We start from the raw sequence: 18399 nt of genomic DNA, 5'->3' as shown, positions 1-18399 counted from the left end.
AACAACCCTTTGGATGCCATTTCTGTTGCAATCTACACATGACATACTCAACAGCAGAATCTTTGCTGCCCTCTCCCCTTCCCCTCATTCATATCTATTCAAATTTAAAGGGGGCAAGGAGAAGAATATTTCAGTGTTTGTTGAACATTGTTCTAATCAGTGTGTTAGAACCCAGTCCCACAAGTCTCCATGCCAACAACAGACTGGGCACATCCATCCATCCATTGGGACCATACTCTGTGCAGAGCGTTGATGCTGCGTAAGCAGTCTCCTTGGCTATTGGGCACAATCCTGGATGGGTCGCCACTCCCACACAGGATACCAGCAAGCTGGCACTCATTTTGCCGACCTCGGAAAGATGACAGGCAGAGTCAACCACACCTGATATTAATTCAACAGCCGAGTGGGATTTGAACTCGGGATCCGAGGATCCCAAGCCCACCACCCTAACCATTAAACAAACACCAGGAATAGACTGGGCACAGATGGTGCGTTTTCCTTCTCCCATTCTCTGAATCTCTGTTTCTTGAATATAATGTGACAATTAATCTGTCTCAAGTGGTGGATGTACATTTTCAAACTCTTCCACGTACCCCAAACCGATCAAAAACAATACCGTTTCCAGTGAGTTAGTTTCCCAAAGGCAAGTCATAAGCCGAGAAGCAACCCTGGGACACGCCGCCCACCACCATCAGAAAACGTTGTGGGGTCCGGTAGGAATTTCAGATTTGGCCAGGATCTCAAGCACACGACATACTCTTTTCAAAAGGCGCAAAGGTATCACTAACTACCAACGGATACTAGCAGATGGGATATACGACGGCTCAACATCCCTCTGGTGGCACACACACAGTGATGGACCTTCCACACAACATGTGTGGAGTTTATCGTAACTTCAAGAATCAACCTCACACTAAACAGCTCATTTTCAAGTGGACACCTCCAAGGTATCCTGTTCACCTTGCCTCATATCAATTGTATATATTTTTCTCGATCAACTATAGGTAAAAACAGGCATTAGGTATTGCTATTGTCTCGAAGTTAGTTATTGACCATCCACAAAGTGCCCAAATCTGGGACTATGAAGAGGGGTTCATTAGTACGAGTTCCCTTACTCAAACTTTAACGTAGGTCATTAAACCCATCAAAGCTTGCGCTATTACCAACTTGTGCTTGTTTGTCCATGCTCCATCCTTTGAAATGCCGGGCGTCAAGCAAGTAAGCAGCACATAGATTCTTAAAGTCTTTGGTACGACTCGGCTGAGTTTCAAACCGCCAACTTCCCAGACTCAGAGCGGATGCTCCCAACCATTACGTGGCTGAGGCTGGTAGTAGTTTTCCATCAAACAAGAGAATCTTTAAACTTTTGAGATTTATTCAACAGTATAAAGCACACTGAAAAGAAACAAGCTCAAATCAGCTAAGATCCTCGTCCTCTTAATGATGACGTCATAAAAACGAATATGACGTCATTGTGATGCATCAGGTTTGCGATAAATTATCTGTGCTAATGCCCGGCTTGATTCCCGCAAACAAAATTCAAACAGCTTGCCTAGTTTCGGAGATAATGGTGTCGGCGATTTCCATTAGCGGCGATATTATGACGTCAACTTTTTTTTCTCGGAAGAATTTCCAAAATCCGAGATGGTTACTGGCTGCGCGTGGGCTTTCCGCATATACATGGCAAGTTTCACGAAGATCCGATGAAAACTCTGGGTTGTGAAACAAAAAAATGTCAAAAAATAGGAATGACATCATAAAAATTGATACGACATCATAGCGATGCATCATATGTGCGGTAATTCATCTCTGCTAATGCCCTGTTCGATTCCCGCAAACAGAATTCAAAAAGCTTGCCTAGTTTCGGAGATAATTTTTTAGGCGATTTCCATTAGCGGAGATATTTTGACGTCATAACTTTTTTTTCTCGGAGGAATTTTCAAAATCGGAGATGGTTACTGTCTGCGCAGGGTATTTTTACATACATATGGCAAGTTTCAGGAAGTTTCGATGAAAACTGTAGGCTGTGAAACAAAAAAGTCCACAAGAACAACGACGTGAGTAAGACTTAGAGATCCTCCACGAGGATCTAAAAAAATCAAACAAACCTTGAACAGACAAATACTTTAAATCATAGCATTGTTCCTTGGGTTATAAATAAATAAATAAAAACAACAAACAAACGAAAAATATACAACAAATATTGATAATTATTAGTAAATCACTCGAATTTGCAACACATGGACATAGGCATCAGTCTTGAATAAGGGTTAGACGAGGCGAAGCCTCAAGACTCAGGAGGATATCACAAGTGTCAAATTACATCCGACCTCCTCGTGACAGTCAGAGCACAACTTACATGAGTCACATCAAAACCAGAAAGCAAGTCAAACTCCAACTTCTAGTTCATTTTTAAAATTTATTTATTTTATATATACACAATATCAAGGCTCGTATAACAGTGAACACACAGAGCATATAACAAGGGGAGCAGGAGACAAGAGGGACAGGAAAGGGAAGAACAAAACAGTGGGGAACAGAGACATGAAGAGATCTGTGGAAGGGAGAAGGATGGGGCAGGGAACATGGGGGTAAACAAGATGGACACGACAGGGACTTTCAGGAAGGAAAGCAGGGAATATGAAGGAGGTGGGTTTGGAGTGGATTAACGGGGGTAGAAAAGGTCGTAGTTTTGGATGGGGGAGGATAAGAGATGGTGGTGAACAGCTGTTTTGAAGACCTGGAGGGAAGACTGGGATTGAAGAGAGTGTGGGAGTTTGTTACAAAGGCGGGGAAAAAAAAAAAAGAGGAATGAAAGGGTGAAGGTGAGCGGTGATTCTTGATTTTGGTAGTTTTACCAGAAGGGTAAACGTCTGGTTTAAACCAGAAGGGCTGGTGGACCTTGAGAGCCCTTCGGAAATATTGAGGGGGACATATCTCAGACAGAGCAGGAAGGGCGAGGACGGAGAAGAGATGATAAAAGACAGAAAGAGCATCGACCTGCCTGTGGTGAGAGAGTGAGAGACTCAAAAACAGCCTCATTGCGGGAGATACCAATGACCCTAAATGCCTTGGTTTCCACAGCGTGAAGCCGAGAAAGGTGAGAGGCAGGAGCACCAGCCCAGAGGGGAGAGCAGTACTCCATCAGGCTGCGGACGAAAGCTTTGTACATGGTCAAGTGCTCAGGTGTGTCAAGGAAGGACTTTGCACAACGGAGGATTCCCAGTCGGTGACTGGCTTTGGAGACCAGCTTGGAGATGTGGCTTTCCCCGGAAAGATAGGCCCAAAGGTTTGAATGAAAACTTCTTTAAGAGGTTTGTTGAGAAAGTAGATGGGGGGGGGGTTAACCAGACGGTCCTTTCGGAGAGACATTGTGAGAGTGTGAGATTTGTCAGGATTGAAAGACATGTTCCACGTGCTGGACCAGCTTGTGATTTTATCCAGATCTGCAGAGAGTGAAGAGGTTGCTGCTTGCCGGTCTGAGGGATGACAGATGGTACGGTAGAGGGTGGAGTCATCAGCAAAGAGAAATAGAGGATTTTCCAGAGCGTCAGAGAGATCATTGATGAAAACGTTTCCAGTTTCCAGGTTCCAGGTTGTGTCAGACATAGCAGGAATGAAAAGTGCGATGTACAGTGGATGATATTCTCAATGCTGTGGAAGAGCCACAGTGCTGGGTGTTAAAAAAAAAAAAAAACAGGACCACCTGTCCTGAAGCTCACCTGGATCAGGAGAAACAGTCTCAAATACCCCCCCCCCTTCGACCCTGAAGTTTTTTAATGCAACGAACAAACTTTGGTACATCACGGGTGAAGAATATTGTGGTCAAGATTCATCAAAGTTGTGTGTAGTTTCGAAGAAGAGAGCAAATACCTATTTTGGGGGGTCAAGCACCCTGCCCTGCCCCTCCCCACCTCCCGTAGATCCCTCAATGAGTGCAGTCTTTGATGCGGTCAATACATTTTGGTGCATTATGGGTGATGAAGGTTGTGGTCAAGTTTCATTGAAATTGTTTTTAGTAGTTTTGGAGAAGAAAGCGAATACCTTTTTTTAGGGGGGGGATGGGGGGGCGGGGGGTTGTCAAACAAACCCCTGCAGACCCCCTTAATGAGTGCAGATTATGATGCGGTCAATTCATTTGGCATCAGATATGAAGCTTGTGACCAAGTTTCATCAAAATCATGTGTTTAGTTCAAGCGATAATGACTGAAGTGTTTACGGACCGACTGACTCACTCACTCACTCACTCACCTGCGGACACTGCTCGATCGCATAAGCTCACCTGACTAAAGTTCAGGTGAGCTAATAATGGAAATATAGGTACTTGCAACAAAAAAAAATAAAGAACAGCAAATGAAGTTAGACGATCATAATGAAGGTTTGTGGTCTCCATAGGGTGGCATCTATCTATTCCAACTGATCGACAGCTTCGCAGTGAGCGGAGTGGCCCTTCTGTGGCAGATGTTTTGGGAATCATTCATCATCAGCTGGGTGTACGGTACGTGCTGCACCACGATGATGCCCGTTTGACTTCCAATTCTGCACCAGATGCTGTTGTAAGGAACAAATGCATTTTTCACTTTCACTGTTTTGGTTCAGCCAAGTGACAACCTTTGATGTTCTATTTAAATGCAGGAGCTGAAAGATTTGTGTGCGACATTGCACGGATGGTTGGCTACAAACCGATCTTTCTTATAAAGTGGTGTTGGGCTGTTTTCACTCCAATCTTGTGCCTGGTCAGTGTCAAACATCTCACATTGCATGTAAAATAATTCTTAAGTGACTCGTTTATGAGAAACTTCTGATTTTTTTTTTTTTAAACCTCGAAAAACAAATCATTATTTACATTTCAAAAACCCAAAGATACCTCTGCCTTTGTCAATTTTTACCCCCCCCACACGCACGAAGCGAAAAGCGGGGTTCCGCAATTGCTTTTGCTGCTATCTGTCTTCAAACGTCAGTTTATCATCGAGGAACAACCCAAGTTCAACCGAATGTTATATTTTGAACATTAATTGGAAAACGAACCTGTCATCTTGCAGGATTTGGACAAAATATTTTGGCATTTTACATCATTTTGACCAATCAAATTGATGCTCGCAGACTCCGCTCACGTTCTTTATGAGTTTTTCTCAAGACTGGCAGGGTGACGTGTTATATGAACTCCAGTTTGCTATATGTGAGGGGAATGAGAGGAGGGTGGCAACACCTTAATTATGAATGAATGAGATTAATCTGTACGAGGCAAAATTGAAGTTGAATGTCGCCCAGATAACTTTTCACTGGCGAAAGCATCAATGATTCATTCATAACTTCAAAAAACGTGAGACAGTTTCTAATACCACGAAAAAATAAAAAAATAAAACCAACCACTGTCAAAAAGAAGCACTTGAAGAACCCCCACCCCCACCCCCCCAAAAAAAAACCATTTTGGAATATCTACACAACAAGGGAGCCATTTGTGTGTGTCTGTCTGCATGTCTTGCCATTTTTCTCAGAGATGGCTGAACGGATCTTTGTCAAACTTTCAGAGGTTTATCAGTGAGCGCCGAGGTTTAGGTGAATTTTATTTTGAAAATTTAGAAAAAAACAAGTTTGGGATATATTGTGTATATATATATATATATATATATATATATATATATATATATATATATATATATATATATATATATATATATATATATATATATATATATATATATATATATATACATACACATGTGGAGTGTGACGAGCACTCCTCCGATCTCCACTTGGCATAGTCCTACACCAAAGCGTCACCTCCAACCCAGAGGCTTCGGCCCGGCGACTCTGTCAAACAGACAAAGATCACATGGCCAACCTCAGTTACACATCAAACGGAGCCACCTATCTCGATTTCGGGCTTGTTTGTCCTCATCAGGACGGATGGCATACCGATAAATATCTAACCAATGATAACCACATTCGTCATTTAAACATCAGACCTCCTGACTGTTATGGTGAGCATTGCCACAGATTACGTCTCACACGGTAAAACTGCATAATCCGCAAAGAACAACCGCCCGTCTATCTACGCAGCTAAATCTATTGTGTCTGAGGAAGCCGGCGAAATGTTGCCTGAGACTGCTCTTGCTTTTTTGTTCAAATTAGCAGTCAATCTCGTTTTTTACTTTTGGTTGGAAGTGCCTTCTTCTTTAAAAATATGCAATCCCAGCTGCCCCAATCTTATACTGTACTATACCATACTATATGATATATATATATATATATATATATATATATATATATATATATATATATATATATATACATATATACATATACACATATACACATCCACGGATTATGTCTTGCTTGGTAAAACCGCATAATGCGCAAAGAACAACCATCCATCTGCCACCCAGACGATTGTTCCCGCTAATGCAAACAAATTGAAATATATATATATATATATAAATATATATATATATATATATATATATATATATAGTATACACACATATATATAGTATAGACATATATATATATATATATATATATATATATATATATATATATATATATATATATATATATTATCCCTGTGTCGTAAGAGGCGACCAGGGTTGCGTCAGGAAGGGCATCCGGCGTAAAACATGTGCCAAATCACTATGCGGATCGGATGATCCGCTGTGGCGACCCCTAACGGGAGCAGCCGAAAGGAGAAGAAGAAGATATATATATATATATATATATATATATATATATATATATATATATATATATATATATATATATATATATATATATATATATATATATATATATATATATATATACAGTATACAAATATATATATATATATTAATCACTCTATAATGCCTACCTAAGCCTTTGTGGCGATATGAAAGGTAATATTAAATGATCCCCAACCCCATTCCTTAGTCGGTGTTGGGAGGTGTTTAAGGCCCCCACAAAAAAAATAGAAAAAAAACCCAAAATTTATTTTCTCAAAATGCCAACATAACAGGTTTAGAGCAACACCAGGTATCCCTGCAACTAATCAAAATTTAAATGTAAATTTGATCCACTTCACATACGATGCACGCACATCCGAACCTCTTCAGATGTGTATGTAATAAAAGATGGCCGCAAACAATTACAGAAGACTATTCAAAATATTTTTAATGAGCGCAAAGAATTAATAAATAAATGTAAGAATGTCTTGTATTTCAGAAAAACCAGCCACACCAGTGGGACCACTGAAGCAAGATGTGAAAAAGGAACAGCAGGAAGTTGGTGATATTTTAAAGATTTGACGATTTACGAAACAATCAGGAAAAGTGTTGGATGGTGCAGATTTTAAAAGATCAGGACGGGCAGAGAAAGCCGATACAGGGAGACAAATGTGCAGATAGTAATATAGACTCGCAGTGTGTATATTTTGCAAAGACTGCTCATCAACCAAGAGTTGAGTAAATCCAAACTGTCCCCTATCCACTCCCTTAAATGATAGCTTATTCTTTTTTTTCTTTCTTTCTTTCTTTTTTTTTAATACACTGTCGAGAATCATATGAGAGCTAACACACAGAACATACAACAAGGGGAGCAGAAGACAATAGGGGTAGGAAGGAGAGGGGAAGGACAAATCATTGGGGAACAGAGACGTGAGGCTATCTGTGGAAGGGAGAGGGATGGGACAGGGTACACAGGGTAAACAAGATGGACACTACAGGGACTTTCAGGTCCTTGCACGACATGGACTTTAAGTAAGGAAAGCAGGGAATTTGAAGGAGGTGGGTTTGGGGTGGATTAACGGGGGTAGAAAAGATTGTGGTTTTGGATGGGGGAAGATAAGAGATGGTGGTGAACAGCTGTTTTGAAGACCTGGAGGGAAGAGTGGGATTGAAGAGAGTGGGGGAGTTTATTCCAAAGGTGGGGAAAAAGAGGAATGAAAGAGTGAAGGTGAGCAGTGATTCTTGATGTTGGTAGTTTTACCAGAATGGAGTTGCTGACGGACCTTGAACGCCCTGCAGAAATATGGGGGAGGAGGGGCAAATCGCAGACAGAGCAGGGGGGTGGGGGGCAAAGAGGAGACCGTAGAAGACGGACAGACCATTAACCTGCCTGCAGTAGAGAATGAGAGATCCAAAGACTCGGCCTCATCGCGGGAGATACCAATGATCCTATATGCTTTGGTTTCCACAGCGTGAAGCCGAGGAAGGTGAGAGAAGCAAGTATCTTTTTTTCAAACCGTTAATCATATCGTTGGTCTTTTTCAGTGTCTTCTTTTCCTTTTCCATACTCAGTCCCATTGTGTCGATTCCTAGTTTTCGTTTGTCTGCGCCTCGGCTCGGCCATGTGCTCAGGGCCTTCACGTTATTTCCGTTCTCACCTTTGCTTTTCCTCTATCATAGTTCTTCATTCTCTCAAATATTCGAAAATAAGATGAACAACAAAACCCCTTAAACCCAACATGCCCCAATTACTCCTTCATTCGATAATTTTCTCTCATCTATTTCCTCTAAATCTTTCTCACAGAAACAATTGCTTCGCCTTTCGATTCAAAGCCTTTTTTAAATGGCATTATGGAATAGCATCTCCCTTCGTCATTCTCTTTCCAATCACCTCAAACCAAACAGATACTTCTTTGCACATTTTCTATTTGGCTCTAAAACCCACACCCTGTTGTTGCGATCCCACATGGCTACTTTCCTTCATACTTCCAACATCCCTTCCCCCTCGTCATGACCTTTGGCTTCGTCCAGTAAAACTTGGGATCGAGAAAAGAAAACACGTCTGTAGAAAGTACCGGCTTTTGGCCGTTAACCCCATCACGTCTGTACCCCCCACATCTCCTCCCAATGAGCACCTCTTCATTCCCCATTCCAAACATTAGTGTGTTTAATATTGTTACGAATTCTGCCGCCCGCCCGGCGTGCGGACAGCCGCTTTAGCCAATGGCGGCCGTCTCGCCCACCGAACGGACAATTCAGTCGCGACTTTCCAGAATAACGCCGGAAACCAGTCACAGGTGTGCTCCAAGCGCACACCACGGCCTAGTCAACACTCTACCCGCGCGTGACAGGGTCAATCGCCAAATTATCGATATACCTAAGTATTCGCGTGGGCAAACCACCGAGAGACCGTACCTCAGCGAGGTCTGCTTGGACACGAACCGCTTAAGCGGTTCGTTCCGTTCTGGGATAACCGAGCGGTGTATTATCGCGAGACCTCGCTGGACCCAATTGTTTTATTGGCTATTAAAAAGCCCGCTAAATTCCGAGAGCAATACGGCGGTTCAATGGTGAAAGAGGACACAACGAACAGGTTAACATTTAAACACGCACATTTATTCACACACGTATGCAGTCAGGTATGCAAAACACTAACATGCACGTATACAGGAAAGCAATGGAATTGGCGGGAAAGGACAAGACGCGAGCAAGACAAAGCACTACAACCGTATATTATTTATTTTTCATAAGCACTTAAACAGTTCTACTTGCGGACATGGTGCCACAACATTCACACAAATAAACAAGGAAAGACCCCCTCAAAGACAAGGGGGTCAGACTGGGCCCGTAGGCCTTTATAACGTGGAGCTTGGTGGACCGAAGGAGTTCCACGAGACCGTTGTAGGTTACCTCCACCCTCGTGGTGCTCGATGGGGCGACCCGCGACGCTCCTTCCCCACGGCAGCTAGCGTAACCGCGGTTGAGCCCAGGCCTTGCCAAGCAGGCCGGGTGATTCGGGCCTCAGCCGGCGACACGTTGAGAGGAACGAACGGGTCTTGATGCTCTTTCAAAGTTGATGCTCTTTGTAAGAACCCGTCCGTTCCTCAGCGATGCTCAGACTGTCCAGAAGCCCAATCACCTCAGACCGTTTGGCGCTGGCTGGCGTGCTCTCTCCGGCTCTCTCCCCACGAACGCACAAGTCTGCGCGGCACAGCAGGCTCAGCCACGCTCTCCGTCTCGCGTGTCCTCCACTCTCCTGGACTTCGCCCCCGCCTGTGTTCTCCCGACTCCAGACTTCACTGACTGACTCCACCGACCGACTCTCGACTGACAACTGGCGCTCCGCTTGGCCTTTTATAGGGCTCGAGAGGCGAGATCTGACCTCCGCTCTTCGACCTTCGACCCCCACAGGCCCCGCCCATTTTTCTCCTGTGATCCAAATTCCGAGGCGAAGCTTCCACAGAGCGGACGTGCGCGAGATCACCCAAACTTGCTCGGAGAGCGGACATGCGCGAGATCACCGTCGCTGGCGCCAACAAAGAAACCCCCGCGTCTGTTTGCAGCGACGCTGTTCGCTGGGAACTCGCCGTGGCTGGTGCAAAGATGGCGGCGTTTGTGGAGATGAAGGTGAGGCGATGTTATTCGGGTGGGGGAGATGCGGTTTAGGAGATGGTGGGGAGATGCCGTTGTTATGAAGGCGGTGTGGAGAGGGTGGTTGGTGGTTGACGTGGTCCAAAATAACGATAGTGAAAGAAAAACGGCTAACTCAAAGATCACAGCCGGGGTGACACGAATAATTCCCATTAAACAACGGTGGGGAAATCTAACTGAACACGGACTTATCGGTAAAACTGAACTAAGGACCTTTATGGTGTTCTGTGAATTTCCACAGCCGTAACACTATCATCAATCTTTCATTTTCGTTACTACTGCAGCTCGATATGTGGTTTGCAAAACTGAAATGTTCTGCAGAGGATAACTCCAATTCTTCTATCTTTCCCTGGCTATTCTCTCTTGAATTTTGACAGCCTCCCTCTCATCCCCCCCCCCCCCATCCGGTCTCCACACCACATCACCGAGGCAGTATTGCTGTCGACATACATTTCATTCCTCACTGTCCAATGTCCACACTAACCCCACCAAGCCCACTCAAATATTTTTGGCTGAATTTACCTCCATGCAACCACCTGATGTTTGTATGTGAAGTACCAACCACCTCTTGCCGATGATCTCTCAATATACCTCTATTTCCACCAACATCAATGTGGTCTTAACAATTGATCCCAACTGTGAGGTCCTCATCTCTGGTAACAAATGCCACAATGCCAGCTGGCTGGGTGTTAGCTCTGCAAAAACCAGACACAGCATTGCAGTGACCTTATGGGTCTGACTCAATCTGCAAACTTCCTAACCTGCATTTCTGAAACTGGTACATCTATCCAATCTGTCATGTTCCTCCTCTGACCCTTTTATCGTTCAAGCCCACATCTCTCTGGCCATTATGAGGGAATAAGCTCAGTGCCCAGAATATGGCTGTTCATACAGACCAACAATGGCATGTGTTGCAATCTGCCCTCCCACAAAAGGATTGGGCTGCAATGTCCAAGGCCTCCAGTGTTGATTACACCTGGGAATACTTCCATAAAGGCTTATTCTCTCAACTGCACCAGTTTATCCCACCACGTCTGTGCATATCCGATCTAATCTCTTGGCCTTGATATACTAAATCCTGTGACAAGGCAGCTGCGATCAAGAAGCTTTTCCCTCAACATGGAAAGGTAACCTTAGGGCAACTTTCAGTCATTCCAACATGTATGTGCACCAAGTGTGCACATCCTTAGGCAAGCCAGAAAACATCATCTTGCACATCATGGCTGAACTCTCCAACTAATTTCCTTACTCAGTCATGATGATGCCTTCAGTCTCTGATCCATGATCCCTCTCCCTTACCCCAAACAGCATCACCATGGACTCTGCCTCAAATTCAGATTTGCCCTCCAACTCGTGAACACAATCCATACTGCACTGCCCCCCCCCAATCTTACCCATTGCCTTTTCAATCGTTTTTCACACCTGAGAAAGTTCTGTCTAGCCTCGACAGGCCAAGATGGATTATGTGCCTATGTTCTCAAATCCTGCTTTGTTGCTCTTGTTTCTGTGCTCTCTAGTCTGTCCACCTTTTGTAGGCAGAGGGGAGGTAACCAATTATAAGGAATTACAAGGAAATTTTGCACAGGAGGCCATTCGGCCCATCATGCCTGCGCCAAACCAATACCATATTTAATAAATCCGTCAATACCCCTTCCCTCCGTGCGCATCCTTTTGGTTGCTACACTGGTACTCACTTTGCCGACCTCGGAAGGATGACAGGCTGAGTCAACCCCCTGGTGTTAATTCAGCGAAAAACAGGGCTTGAACACAGGACCCTAGGATCACAAGCCACCACCGTAACCGCGAAGCCAACACCATGTTTTAATTTTTTTGTCAATCAGCAAATGTCAGTACCATTCACAAGAAGGGTACAAAAACGGATCCTATCAGCTACAGACTAGTAAACTTTACTTCCAATTACAAACAAAATCATGGATTACATCAATCCTGCAGACAGTTCTTCCCTCAAACAGTCCGATCTCTGACCATCAGTTTGGATTCTGTCCCAGTCACAACGTCCGACATGGTGCTGCTGCTCTCAGGAATGGTTAGAGAACCTAAATCTCAAATATTAGGACAGTCCCATTACACATCTGGGGTATTTGGCACAGTTGGCATATTGCTCTGCTTGCTGCCTGTGGTGTACAAGTCCACCTTCACACATGCATTTCTCACTTCCTACACTCAGTGCAGTCAATGCATTGCGAGAAATGCTGTTACGAATCTGGCAGCCATTTGCACACAAACAGCCAGAGTCCCCGCAGTGCAGTTATTTCGATAAGTATGTGTTTATAGTCAGGGTCCCGTCCTTCTGTCTAATGGGTTAATTTCATGTGTGCCCTGCGCGTTTCTTTTATAGTCAGGTTTTTTACATCTCCAATCAATCCTTCGTTCTCACACCATCGCCCACGTGCAACGTGTCATGTACAGGGGTGAGGTTACCTCCTCCAATCAGGAGGCTCATCTCCTCAGCTCTGACTCCGCCCTTCGTCCAATCGGGAGGCTCATCGCCTCAGATCGGGACTCCACCCAGAAGGGTGGGAGTTGCCCCGCCTACCGTGGGCCTGTCCAATGAGGGACGGCCAGCGAATCACGCGACGCAACCATCCAATCAGGAGGCGAGTGGCGAGGGGCCGAAATCCCTCGAACCTCGCGAAAAAGAAGAGTAGAGTGGTCGTCAAGAAGAGAGTAGAGCAGTCATCGTTGCCATTGCTCTTGGCGTGCGTCGTTAGAGTCGTCTTAATCAGCGGGCGTGACCTGCGGACATTTGCGGGGCTCCTCGTGGTGGTGGTGGTCGAGCAGCCAGGATCGTGGGCTCGGTGGATTCCGGGTCGTGGGTTTGACTCCCACCGTGGTGGGTTGGAGTCCGGTGTGACCGCACGAGGCAGACAGGTACCCGGCCAGACATTGACTCCCCAGCTGACCTATCCTCCTCGGCTGGAGGGTCCAATAAAGACCCGATGGGGTCCATTTCTTTTGGGTGTGTGTGTGTATCCGTGGGCCCCGTCATTAAGTAGAAATTGCTAAGTGTTTGTTTGTATATAAATTGCATTTCTCATATTCGGTTTTACCTCTGCTCTTTGTGCTCCCCTGCCCCATTATAAATAAACCCCCAATTGTTCAATGTACCAGCTCGTTGTCTGTCACTTTCCTTCATTGGTTTAGCACGGTGCGTATAGGGAATTAGGGCGGCCGTGTGCCGTAATTGTTCATTTGGACCGACGGACTTTGGTAATTCGACTCGGTTACACCGGACCGAAGTCGTTAGAGCGACCCGGTTCGACAGAGTCCATTGAGGGTGTGACTTCCCCGGTAATTTGACGACGTGGGTACTTAGGTATATTTAAATTTGGCTATTAACTCTACCCCACGCCGTCAGAGAATTGGCGATCACGGTCCTTAAGTGAACCGTGACCTTCGGAGTTGTCTGAAGGTTACGACCTGCAATTCCGGGTGTTCGGTGAGAGATTGCTCTACTGCTCCACCTGGCGGCCGTTCCTCGCCACCGACCCCCGGCCCACAACAATACAACCCTCTCCTCTCTTCTCCAACTAGAAACTGGAAGGCCCAAAGCAGTCTTGGCCTTGCTGCTCAAATACATAAACAGCCTCTCCAATGCTTAATAAAACCCTCATTCTTTTTGTAGATGCCTCCAAATTGCATTGTGCAATACATCCCACAAACTGCCGCATCACTCTCGTGATCTGCAGTGGATTATATGCTGGTCTAATGGAATGGAACATCTTTCAATCCTGGCAAATCTTTGTCTCACCCTGTCACTGTGGACAGATCAAACAAACTTACCTTTTATCATGACCAGCCACTGAAAGTTCAGTCTCTTGAAATTCTCAGCCTCACAGTCAGCCAGGACATCTCCAAGATTGGCCACTCAGCAAAGACGACCTCCAAATCCAACCAACCTCAGCCATTACAAGTGATTCTTTGAAAAAACACAGAATGACTCTACCTCCAAGGGTTGTCCATAACTCAGTGAAGTACTACTCTTTAAAGGCTGATGCCCGAGCCTTATACAGGGTGAAACAAAGGACCAGATATTTTTTAATGCCGTAACTTTGTCACATTAATAACTGGAATGATGAATCAAAGATTGCGTACCCTCACCTGGACTTGTTTTATAGTACATTTTTTTTTATAGACGGACTCACATTCTAATTGTTGATACTTCACAGAAGTACTCAGTTGAAAAAAAAAATAGAACTTGTACTACTGGCTACCATTAGGTGGCGTATATGGCCGACGTTAGCACATTCTGAAGACAAACTAGAACGGCAATGGGTTGAGCGCTTACCTCCATCAGGCTGAAGAGTTTACATTTTGTAACCCACTCATAGATCTGGATCTGGATCCGGACCTGAACCAAAATCTAATTGTCTTGTTCTTGTCATCAACCCAACTCATCCACCAAGTTTCGTCATAATCCATCCATCCATAACTTTTTTGAGATATCATGCAATATATCGTTTTTGGTCCCATCTCATCTCTCAATGGTGAAGAATCACTTTTAAAAATTCTAGGATCCGGATCCAAATGTTCACCAAAATCTAATCAATTTGGCCTTGTCACACACCCAAACTGTCCACCAAGTTTCGTCCGAATATGTCCAGAAAGAGATATTGTGCTCACAGACAAAGACAGACAGACAGACAGAGTTGAAAACATAACCTCTGTCTATCTTCAGTGACGGAGGTAACAAACAGACCGAAATGCAATACCCTCTCCTCTGGCAAAGGTAATTAGTATTTTACAAAAATTATTATTGAAAAGTCTTTCGGTAATTTATGTTAAACTGAAAAGTTGTTCCATTATTTGCAACACAATATTAAGCCTGTTTTATATCATTGTGATGTCAAATAAAAAAGTTGCAACACAATAAAAAAAATCTTGTCCTTTCTATTTCATCCTGTACACCTCGTGGATCCTGTGGAATCTAAAGCTTTCAACATCACCACCATCTCCAATGGTGAGGTCCAAGCACAAGGCCTGACGTTCTAATCACAGACCGGTTTGTTTCCTGTTTGTCTGAACCATCTATCCTCCAGTTGAACTTCCTCGAATCTCAGCCCTCAAACCCTCCCCAGCTACTCCAGAACACACCCCATCTTTCAGTTATCCCATCCTGGTTAAACTCCCAAGATCCAAGCTTGCCGATTACCTCCCTTTTTTCCCCGGCTTGTGGAACTACCTTCTGGAGACAGTTCAATCACATTCTTCCCTCCAAGGCTTCAAACAAGCAGAGCGCCAGCATCTTATGTAATCATCCTCCCGACCCATTAACTTTTCTATCCTCCGACTTTCAGGTTACTGCATCCTCCTCAATAGATTCTTTCCCCTTTTCTTTTTTTCCTGTTCATGCTTTCCCCCCCCCCCCCCACTATTGTGGCCCCTCTGGCCACAAATTCAATACATTGCCTTTTTATCGCCATGTTCCTTTATCAGCTTAGAATTTTAATAATAAAAACAGCCATAGGCTCCAACAGTGAAACAAGCGTCCTGAGGTTAACCTTTCTCTTATCACCCTCCAAACCCTCAGGGCACAGTCATTTTCAACCTTGCTCAGCATCAAAGGCTAATGTACAAGAAATATGTATACCCTGCTTGGGGTGAGGCCATTGGATGGCTCATGGCTCTCTCTTCGATGCTCTGCATGCCCTGCACCCTACTCTTCCTGCTATTGAGGGAAAAGGAGGGCAGCTGGAAGCAGGTACTGTATATGTTTTGGATTAGTAAACTTATGGCTTTGAATTAATTACTAAAGTAATTTAATCAGAAGCTGAAGCAAAATGACTTGATGGTGGTTAGATTATTATATTGCTGCACAAGCGTTGCATTTACCAAAATCAAGAATCACTGTTCAACTTCATTTTTTTCATTCCTCGTTTTTCCCCACCTTTGGAACAAACTCCCACTCTCTCTTCAATCCCATTCTTCACTCCAGGTCTTCAAAATAGCTGTTCACCACCATCTCTTATCTTCCCCCATCCAAAAACCATGATATTTTCTCTCCCCGTTAATCCACCTCAAACTCACCTCCTTCAAATTCCCTGCTTTCCTTCCTGAAAGTCCCTGTAGTGTTCATCTTGTTTACCCCGTGTACCCGACCCCATCCCTCTCCCTTCCACAGATCTCCTCACGTGTCTATTCTCCACTGTTTTGTGCTTCCCTATCCCATCCCTCTTGTTTCCTGCTCCCCTCGTCATACGTTCTGTGCGTTAGCTCTGATATGAGCCCGGACATTGTATATTTTTTTAAAAAGTGATTGTGGAAAAGAGAAACAATACCAGCACATGGGTATTTAACAAAACCTCTCCTTGACACCCATTGCTTTGTTTTTTTTAAATGGGAGGCTTTATTTATTTACATGAAAGGGAACTATTTTTCGACAGTTTTACAAGCAGACAATAACATATCACCACTTCCTGCTTTCCATCCGCAGCGATGGAGGTCACTGAACAAGCCAATTTTTGGACCTCATATCACAAGTGAGCAGTGCCAGCGCCAGCACCACCAATAGGGCATCTCAACGGTTAAATCCAGAGCCATAATACAAGTCAAAATAAATTATCAGCAATGACCCCTCAGTTTTTCAAGATCAGGTGACACATGGACGCAATTTTGTGTCCATATCAGAGCAGAAATCGCAGAGTTTAAAACTTACATACAACTTGACAATCTAGATGAGGAAATGACAGGCCGTCTTGCCTGGGGATGTAGCAATCGCTCAGAAAAAAAAGTCTATGTACAGGTTTCCCACAAGTCCCGCAGGAAAGACAATCTGGGAAGCTGAAGTCATGACCTGCAGCCTGAACGGGCAAGTATCATCATCTTCAAAGCTGGGAGAAGTAAATTTAGTAGTTTATCGTTGACACATTCAGTTTATGGTATTAATGTGTGTTTATTTCTAGTTTGTCACATTATCAATTGATTGGTTAAAAGCCTGGTATCAATTGCCACATTTAAAAGAACGAGTGTTAAGTCGGCTGGGCTTAATGTATATGTATAAGTACAGTAATCATCGCAAGTCATGCAAAGGCTATTCAATATTGCCTTGGTTTATGGTCAGATGTTTCACAGATTTCATAATAACAATAAAAACAAAGCAAACTTCATTTGCTTTTTTGGGGATTTTGAGCATCCCCAAGAAAAATAGCATTCCTTTCCTGTAGTAATTCTCTGCAGACTACTGTAGTAGGACCTGTTACTACTCTCATTTACTATAGTTCTAACTGTAGCATTTTTGCCTGGGCAGCACCATTGATAAGATCAAAAAATAGAATAAAAATGAAATAAAATGGTGCTTATGAAGTGTAACAATGTGAGCAATAGAACAAAAATATTTTCCATGGTATTTAAATACATGCAAGTCAAAATAAAGTATCCAAACATGTCTGAACTTCCATTTATAATCACGGGCACAAACTTCCAATTGACGTGAGACAAGCAAAGGATGACTTCATCCAACACTATGGCTTATGATCAAGGACGGACAACCAGAAAACAATCTCCAGCACCAGAGGCATAAAAATAGGACCATGGGTCCTGAAGCTCACCTGGATCAGGAGCAACAGTCAATGATGTCATAAAATAACAAAATTTTGTTCATGCACAGAACCTGGTCACATGATTGGTTCAATGGAAGCCCTCTTGATGCCGATTACAGCAATACATGATTACACGTCATGTTTTTTATAGGTTACAGGTCATGTTTTTGGCTGATGGCATGGCGATGCTGCAACAATCCCTGTAGGTTAAGCCTGTATCTCACTAGGCTGCGACAGCTCGCGACAAAATGCGAACCGGACTCTCCAAAATGTCTGGAAACATCCGCGGTGGTTCTCAATTTCCTCGCTTGAGTCGCAGGGCGTCACTCTGGTGTCGCTGGAATTTTGAACATGTTCAAAAAATTTGTGCGACAAATTTTATCTCAAAATAGTCAGAGTCGTCGCAGTTGTCTCGAACCGGTCTTGAACCCTTCTCAATTTAGTTTCCGTGAGTCAGATGGTGTGACAAATGTGACATGCAATGTAAT

The 18399-nt window shown here is 43.9% G+C and overlaps 1 protein-coding gene across 5 annotated transcripts in view; it reads left to right on the top strand.

Annotated features, from left to right (window-relative positions):
* The window catches only part of LOC147014838 (sodium- and chloride-dependent creatine transporter 1-like), a 121864-nt gene extending 104107 nt beyond the window's left edge, over positions 1–17757 (top strand). For 4 of the 5 annotated variants that reach the window (XM_085853205.1, XM_085853206.1, XM_085853204.1 and 1 more), the window contains 4 exons: positions 4396–4498; positions 4636–4736; positions 15904–16074; positions 16807–17757. In XM_085853205.1, the coding sequence (XP_085709331.1) occupies positions 4396–4498; positions 4636–4736; positions 15904–16074; positions 16807–16884 (453 nt within the window). In that variant the 3' untranslated portion in view covers positions 16885–17757. The remainder of the gene's footprint in view (positions 1–4395; positions 4499–4635; positions 4737–15903; positions 16075–16806) is intronic. The other variant, XM_085853209.1, reaches the window with a different exon arrangement.
* Positions 17758–18399: the final 642 nt, after the last annotated feature.

This window comes from Eptatretus burgeri, chromosome 13 (assembly GCF_056783735.1).
Source record: "Eptatretus burgeri isolate ZD-2024b chromosome 13, Ebu_testis_v1, whole genome shotgun sequence".
NCBI classification, from domain to species: domain Eukaryota; kingdom Metazoa; phylum Chordata; class Myxini; order Myxiniformes; family Myxinidae; genus Eptatretus; species Eptatretus burgeri.
This window is presented reverse-complemented; position numbering and strand designations above follow the sequence as displayed.